The 7,984-nt window shown below is 52.8% G+C and overlaps 1 protein-coding gene across 5 annotated transcripts; it reads right to left on the minus strand.

The window, feature by feature from the left end:
• Positions 1-32: 32 nt before the first annotated feature.
• Positions 33-7,918, minus strand: ACP2 (acid phosphatase 2, lysosomal). Of its 5 annotated transcripts, none has more exons than XM_019947992.3 (11): positions 7,753-7,905; positions 7,077-7,172; positions 6,659-6,745; positions 5,622-5,774; positions 5,414-5,512; positions 5,245-5,334; positions 4,662-4,794; positions 3,784-3,866; positions 3,563-3,669; positions 3,300-3,475; positions 33-982 (listed from the first exon to the last, which is right to left on the minus strand). In XM_019947992.3, exons 1-11 carry the CDS (start codon positions 7,864-7,866, stop codon positions 849-851), a joined length of 1,272 nt encoding a protein of 423 aa, XP_019803551.1. In that variant the 5' UTR covers positions 7,867-7,905; the 3' UTR covers positions 33-848. The 5 variants fall into 5 exon arrangements, with proteins under 5 accessions (XP_019803551.1, XP_019803553.1, XP_019803552.2 ...); XM_019947994.3 differs by lacking the exon at positions 33-982 and adding an exon at positions 989-2,404; XM_019947993.3 differs by lacking the exon at positions 33-982 and having other exon boundaries at positions 989-3,475; positions 4,662-4,791; positions 7,753-7,918.
• Between the last annotated feature and the right edge of the window lie 66 nt (positions 7,919-7,984).

Genomic DNA, 7,984 nt, shown 5'->3' on the forward strand with positions numbered 1-7,984 from the left:
CCAAAATGAAGAAAAGGCACAGAAAACAGCACTAAGAGTCCAAAACCTTCATTCTCTGGAAGCTGTCTCAGCCCTATTCTGGGCCACAGTCAGGAGCTATTCAGCTCACAACCTGCCAGCTGGAGATCCCTGGCAGATCCCAGGAGATCCCAGCCTAGATGAGAGGGATAGTAGTTTCGTGATTCTGTACAACTCACGCCCCCACACCTCCCCCAACTCCCTCCCAAGTACCCACATCCTTCCGACCTGCTCAAGGTGCAGGGGTGACAAAGATGCTGGAAGCATTATGTCTGACTCCAGTTAATGGTGGCTTCAGCTGGACAAAGGAAAACTTCGCTGGCTGGCTCTAGGGTGATCTGGTTCCTTGGTGGCCAGTGTTTGTACCCCCAGTGTTTTGCAGTTTTTCCCACTAAAATAAGCACTGAGAGGCAAGACTGTGTCCTCTGGGCCATTTGCCAAACACTCTGGGTTGGAAGAGAGAGTGAGCAGGGCTTGATGGAGAGGCAAAGTAGATCAAGTGGCAACTCCTTCAGCCTTTTTATCCTAGGTCCTGAGTGAAACTTGAATACTCGTCTACATTTCAGGTCCTTAGAAGGGAGCATGCAGGAGGCAAATCCTGTTTGGAGAAAGCCAGCGTCCAACATAGTACTTGGTTAACGTCAGGCACATGAATGCTGAGTGACAGGTGCCACAGGCCAAGCTGAGCCCCACTTGTTCATCTAGGCTGGGGTGACCAGAGGGAGGCCCAACCCAGGGTCTCCTGTCCATGGGCTGGGGAGCAGCAACAGTCAGGAGCAAGGCCCAGCCCACCTCCCCGAGGAGGCAGAGGGAAGGGGGCTGAGTGGTTGTCAGGCATGGTCCTCCCCGTCTGGAACGTGGCGGTAGCCAGGAGGCTGGGCCTGCATCCGGAAGAGGACGGTGAGGAGCAGCACTATGAGAAGGAAGAGGATGGAGCCACATACAGCCAAGGCCACGATCACCTCTGGGCACGGGGCAGGGAGGGCGAGAGAAAGGTCATGTCAGTGTTCATTCAGCAAATATCTGAGTGCCTACCACATGCCAGGTGCTGTTCTTACAATGGGGATATCACAGAGGGCCAAGACAAAGTCTCCCTTGTAGATTTTACATTCTAGGAGAGGAGATGCCATGACAGGCAAATGATAGACATGATGGATTAGTGGCAAATGCCATAAAGGAAAACAAAGCAGGGTAAGGGGGAAATGATGGAGAGGTAGGTCAGTCAGGGAAGGTGTCACTGAGAAAGTGACCATTTGAACCTGGAGTCACTGAGACATACAAAAGATCTGAGAGAAGAGTGTCCTGAGGCCAGGGGTCAGGGGGTGGGGTGGGTGGACGGGAAGCAAATGCAAAAGGGAATTTGCTTGGCATGTTCTAGGACCAGCAAGAAAGTCAGTATCACTAGAGCAGAATACACAAGCACAGGAGATGAGGGCAGAGGACCAGACCAAGTAGGGCCTGGAGGCCATGGTAAAGAACTTGGGTTTTTTGTTTTTGTTTTGTTTTTTAATTTATTTTTCTTATTTATTTTTGGCTGTGTTGGGTCTTTGTTGCTGCATGTGGGCTTTCTCTAGCTGCAGCGAGCAGGGGCTACTCTTCGTTGTGGTGCGCGGGCTTCTCATTGCAGTGGCTTCTCTTGTTGCGGAGCACGGGCTCTAGGCGCACGGGCTCAGTAGTTGTGGCACGCGGGCTCAGTAGTTGTGGCTCACGGGCTTAGTAGTTGTGGCTCGCGGGCTTTAGAGCACAGGCTAAGTAGCTGTGGTGCACGGGCTTAGTTGCTCCGCGGCATGTGGGATCTTCCCAGACCAGGGCTCGAACCCGTGTCCCCCGCATTGGCAGGTGGACTCTTAACCACTGTGCCACCAGGGAAGCCCAAGAACTTGGGTTTTATTCCAAATGTAATGGGAAGCCACTGGAAGATTCTGAGAAGAGTAGTGATGTGAACTGATTTATGTTTAAAAAAAATTAACTCTGTTGTGCTGAAACACTGGTAGAGCCAAGAACAGAATCAGAAAGAACGTTAGGAAGCTTTTCAGTACTTCAGGCAAGAGATGATGGCAGACAGGGCTAGGGAGCAAGAGCGTGTACTTCAAAGATTGGGCTGGTAGGATCTGCTAGTGGCCTGGAGGTGGGGTCTGAGGAAGAGGGTATTCAGAATAGCGCTTTGGGTTATGCTATACACCTAGGTGGCTAATGCGCCATTTACTAAGGTGGGGAAGGCTGGAGGAAGAGCAGATTTGGGGGAAGAGCATTTGGATGGATGGATTGATTTTTGAGCATTTGGATTTAGACTTCAACTGTGACATGCCTTAGTTGACATCCATGTAGAGACCTCAAGTCAGCAGCTGGATATGTGAACCTGCAGCTCAGAGAAGAGGTCATGAATCTGTGAGGCATAAAAAGACAGAACTTAGCATGGAGATGGTAATATAAGGCTGGGTAAGCTCACCTTGGGAGCAGGCATGGATGGGGAAAGAGCGAGGCTGAGCCCTGGGCCATCCACTGGTTAGTGGGGAGGAGAAGCTAGTAAAGGAAGCTGCCTATGAGTTAGGAGAAGAACCAGAGAAGCCAAGGAAGTGTTTAAGGAAGGAGTGATCGATTCTGTAATGCTGCTGAGAGGTGAGAGAAGCTAAGAACTGGTCACTGGCTTTGGTAAGAGGAGGTCGTTGGTCCTTGACAAGAGTGGTTTCCATGGAGTGGCAGGTGACATAAGACTGTCCAGTGTGAGTCTGAGAGAATGGGCACTGAGGTAGTGACACCAGAGTCTAGGCAACCCTTTGAAGGATTACACCCGAAAAGGGGAGAGAGAAAAGGAGTGGCAGCTGGAGAAGGACGTGGGCCAAAGAGGTTTTTTTAGGCTTTGAGATGACACTGATCCAGGAGAGCAGTAACACTGAGCACCGGGGTCCGTGCGGAGGTGAGAAGAGATGGACCCAGAGTGTAAGTGGAAAGGCTGGCTCCAAGTGGTGGCTTGTACCAGCGAGTAAGCTGGAACACCTGGTGGTGGGAGGACAAGACAGTTTTCTCCCGGTTGCTTTTATTTTCTCTTAGTATAAGAAGAGGGGCATTGCCTGAGGGTGAGAAGTACGTCTCAGGGTGGGAAATTAACTGTCTAGGGATAGGATGGGCCTCGCCCCAAACCATGCAGCGTCTGAGCTGGCTAAAGGACTGCCATCCCTGCAACAGGACGGCTGGAAGTGCATCAGCTCTCTCGAGACCTGTGGATATGAATTGTAAGCTGTTCTGGGACACGGCCAGCATGGAGGCAGGCAGCAGCTCACCTGTGTCTGCAGGACTGCTTGCCAGCCGGCACTCCTGCTGCCAATCCTTGGGCACAACAGGCTCTGTGAGGCGAAGGAAGTCCTGCAGCGGGCAGCGGTGAGGGCAGCCAGGCAGGATCAGCGGCCAGGGGGCCTTGTTACTCTCATTCCGAAAGTACATTTCCACTGAGAAATTCCTGAGGGTTGATAGGAGACAAGATGGGAGCTGCCCACAGTCCCCACGTGAGCGCCTCTCCTCAGGGCAGACCCATAGCTCCACTCACCCAGTATCTTCCTGGTACAGTTCAAATATGTGGCAGGACGCATAGGGGGCTTGTTCACCATTGTAGACATCCAACGCCATTTGCAGAGCAACCAGGGTGGTGTCGTGCTGTAAGAGAGAAGGGCTCCCCATCAGCACTGCCCCCCACACCCCCAGGCGCTGAAGAGAGGAGAGATCCAGCTCCTACGTGACGTCAGCACACTGGGGACCGTGGAAGCTTACCGCAGAGTAAACCAGCAGCTTAGGGAGCTGGGAGGTGGTTGCCATCAGGGTCAGGTTCTTCCGTATCTGAGCCAGCAGGACTCCTGAAGGAGAGAGTCCCCAGTGTCAGTGGCTACAGCCATCACCGTCTTCTGACTAGACCTATCTGAGGTCCTCTCCCCCTCTGCCAGTCCTGGGTCTGATCACCAGCACAGAGAACGCTTTAGATTCAGGGGAACCACGCAAACTCTACAGCAGCCCCTGCTCTCTAATAACTTCCAAATTTACAGAAGGAAGCAAGACAAAACAAGATATCTATATTTCTCACAGGTGCGGAAACCTGCCCATTTATTTATAAAGGAGCTACGAGGCCCTGCCCATGTTTGAAGAATTACTCCAGTTGGGAATAAATATAAACTTAAGATTGCTTCAGAGCACACAGGATGGGGGCTCCAGGCCAGGGGAACTCTGTCATGTGTAGGCTCTGAAAACTTTCTAGATGTTGGAAAGGTCTGGCAGCTGGCACTCCCTTGGGTGCTCAGATGAAGAAACTGACGTGTATTACTCTCAGCGTCCTTTCAGAGTGGCCCCTGGTGGTCCTCTGGAGGTAGGAAGTCATTTGAGGGAAGGGAGGGTCTTCTGACATGGGTGAAACTTAAGGATATGAATGGCAGAAAAGCACAAAAACCTAACTGTGGTCACTCACACAGTGACAAACATGCTAAGTATCTGCAGAACTGGGGAGACTGGATGGCTGACGGGATAACTAGGGGGATCTGGTTCTGAAAGAGCAGAGAACACCTCAGGCAGAGAAGTAAGCATGTAAGAAGCCCCCAGTAGCAGATGTCTAATGCTGTAGGGTTCTGACAGGGGAGTGACATGCTGCTTTTGTCACTCACCCCCCTGCAGCCGGGCCTTCTCTGCCTGCTCGTAGATCCCGAAGAGGAAGCGGAAGCTGAAGTCCTTTAGCCGGCTCAGACGCTGCATGGTTTGGGGCGAGGCCCAGGGCGGCAGGACCAGCCCGTGTGTCTGCTGTGTACGGCAGCGGGCAGGTTAGCTCCCCAGCCTAGGCCAGAGCCTCTCCGGAGAGCAGCTCTCTTCCCACGTGGGACAGTACCTGTGTGTGTGTGTGTGTGAGGGGAGGGAGAGGAGAGGCAGAGGGACTGGAACCAGGAGACATAGGCTGCAGGGAACAGGAAAGCAGGCTTGGGAGCGAGAAGTGTGACTCAGCAGAATGGAGTCAGATACCACGAGAGCTCTGGGTGGACAGAAGCAGGAACTGCTGACAACTGATAAACTATTTCCCACTCTGAGGTTCTTTTTCACCCGTGAGGGAAGTTCCCTTGTTTCACAAGAGGTGGCTTGCTTGGACCTCCCCAGTAAGCATGGTGTCCAGGCACTGTGTTCTACTTGGCCTGGTCACCTAGGCCTGTCGAGGTATGAGAGAAGAGTGGTCACACCGGGGACCCTGAGCCGGCTCACCTCACAGAAAAGTGTGTCGTAGACATTCCAGATGGTCTCCAGTGTCAGGTCCGTAAGCCCTGTCTCGTTGGCCACCATATCCAGAAATTGCTATGAAAAATGGATCAGGGGATCAGTCCTGCCCTGGGGGAAAGGACAGTGTGGTGACCTCCACCTCAGCCCCACTCACTGCATTCTGAATACTCTCATTCTGATACTCCGGTGTCCGCCGGGTCTCGTTCTGCAGCTGTTCAAAACGGGGACATGGGCCCAATGGGAACTTCAGCAGCTGCAGACCAAAGCGGGGAAGCAGAGGCAGAGAAGGAGTCGGGGATCAGCAGGCCAACGGCCAGAATTGTCCCTGTCACCACCTCTAGGGAAGAGCTGGCTGGTCTTACCCTGTCCTCGGCAATGGGCACAGTGTGGACGGGGATAGGCTGCCAAGAGATGTTTGGGTTAAAGCGCTGCATCCCGTCGGGAGGGAAGAGTCCAGCCAGGTTGGCCTCAGCACTCATGAGAGTCCGGTCAAAGTCTGTACTTCGCACATAAACCTGCAGAGATGACAACATAAGTCTCATCTGTGGGAGCGGGGTGGGAGAGCTCTGGCCCCTCACTGGGGCTCCAGGGGTGGTTCTGTTCTTCATGGTCACCTAGCAAATTATAAATCAACCATGCATCTGGCCCTCTCCCCTTCTCTGGCCTTCCTCATCCCTCTTCCCAGCCAAGGGCCACTCAGCTGGGGGCGTAGCTGTCCCCCATCTGTGAAGAACTCCTGTGGGAATGGCTCTAGTTCAAAGCCCCTCCCAGTCCAAAGTGCTTAGTCAACAAGGCTCTCAGGTCTGTCTGCTTGCCTGGTTTATTACAACACCTGTTTCCCTATCTAGGCCTGGGTCCTTAAGGGCAGAAACTGCCTTCAATCACACCTCCCTTTATAACTGTCTTAGAGACCAGGAGAGGAAATAAAATAAGGAACAGAGATATTTGCTTGTGAAAAGGGAGGAATAAGCTGTGAGAAAGGGCAAGATCAGGATACGGCTGGCCCTCAAGGAAACAATAACAACATCTAGGCACAAAGATCAGATCTGTATGGCGCACCATTATGTGCAATGCTAGCATAGTGCCTGCCCCATAACAGGTACTCAGTAAGTGTCTTGGATGGAAAGCCTGAGTTACTTCACAGAGTCAGAAACTACTTTGCTAGATCCTTAAGTCAGCTTGGATGCTTGATCACTTTTGCCTCTCTCCAAGCCAAGCAGGGGCAACTCAGCCTCTAGGGTTTTGTTTTAGACAGCCCTTGGATGTCTTGTCCTGTAGTTGTGCTGTAACTAAAAGTGCATGGAGGGAGGCGTGCCCAGCCTCACCCGTAGTCTCCCTGAGGGCAGAGGGTGAGAACAGCACTTCCCATTTCCCTTGCCTCTAGAACTCCCAGCCTTACCTCTTGCCGGTGGTAAGAGGTGTTGAGGAAGTCATGGTAGCGCTGTCGCAGAGCCTGGCCCAGCTCCCAGTGCTGTAGCATCCCCTCCTGTGGGCAAACCCAAGGGTTAAGAGGCCCACAGGGAAGGGATGGCTCACAATTACCACAGGGCCTAGCCACTATTGCTTTCTAAGTTCCTGGTTGAAAGTAGGAGTGGATTAATCTGATACCAGGAGTCATTTATTAAGTGGCCGACTGTGCATGGCATTATGTATGCCCATTTTAATCTAGGCACAGATGAAAGTAAGATTAAGAAATGTGGTCAAAATGAGCACCCACATGGGAAAAGGCAGTTTGGTGAGGCCCCAAGCTCTGCAGCCTGCTCTAGAGGTCACTCATTCTACAGCTCATCCTGAGAGAGAGCTGGCTTCTGACCCACCTTGGTTAGCTGACCAAATCCCTGGGGCCATTCGTCTTCCTGATAGGGGTCCTTGGGGTATGTCTTCACTGGCGAACGGTCTCCATGTCGGTACAGCTGAGGGAAGAAAATGGTTAGCCTACAGGTCAGAAGGGTCCCCTCGATGTGGACACAGAGCCAAACTCTGCCCCATGTTGAGAAGGAGCCGTCACTCACTCTGGGAAGCCTTAACTCTACCAACTGCAAAAGACCCCAACTCAGAAGTCAGTAACTTCCTCCAGGTTCCAGAGGTTCTAACTTGGCTAAGCAATGTCACTGGAGACCTTGGGAAAATCAAAAGTACAGGTGGGAAAGGAAAAGAAATAAAAGCAATGCAGATGGTGGGGGAAACTGGAAAAAAAAATCACCAAAGGTTTTCTTCGCGAGCTTCTTACCATTCAGTTACATCCCTGTCCCAAGGCAGACTCACCCGACCTATCCTCTAATACTGAACTCCGTACACCCTGCCCCCCCAAATACCCCAGAGCTTCACAAAAACTGCAAACCCTGGCCTCCAACCACGCAGGCCGGTCGTCTCTTCTTAAACCAGCTCCTCCTCCAATGGACCCCAGACCCCAGCAAAGCCCCGCCCATCCCTCCACCCGCAGGCCGGTGCCCTCCTAGCACTGGCGAGCCCTTGGCGACCCCATCTCATTACCAAGGTAACGAAACGCAGACGCCGGGCCTGGGTAGGTGGCATCACCATCAGGTTAACACCAAGGAAGAGCTGGAGAAGAGCCACCCGGCTCCAGCCGAACTGTCTGCCCGCCATCACCGCTGTAGTCTGTGCAGCAAAGAGGCTGGAACCCGCTGAGTGGCACTTGCAGCAGCCGCCCGGACGCACCCTTAAGGACACACGCCGGAAGTGCTCTCGCCGCCATCTTGCTAAA

Source organism: Tursiops truncatus, chromosome 8 (genome assembly GCF_011762595.2).
Source record: "Tursiops truncatus isolate mTurTru1 chromosome 8, mTurTru1.mat.Y, whole genome shotgun sequence".
In the NCBI taxonomy this organism is placed as follows: Eukaryota; Metazoa; Chordata; class Mammalia; order Artiodactyla; family Delphinidae; genus Tursiops; species Tursiops truncatus.

Excerpts from the sequence above, each read along its gene's own strand:
- ACP2 (XM_073808934.1), bottom strand. The coding sequence starts at position 7,866 with ATGGCGGGCAGACAGTTCGGCTGGAGCCGGGTGGCTCTTCTCCAGCTC. Across the intron at positions 7,173-7,752 it reads GTCTGCGTTTCGTTACCTTG|CTGTACCGACATGGAGACCG; the intron begins GTAATGAGATGG and ends TTCTTCCCTCAG. Across the intron at positions 3,867-4,661 it reads GAAGGCCCGGCTGCAGGGGG|GAGTCCTGCTGGCTCAGATA; the intron begins GTGAGTGACAAA and ends TCTCTCCTTCAG.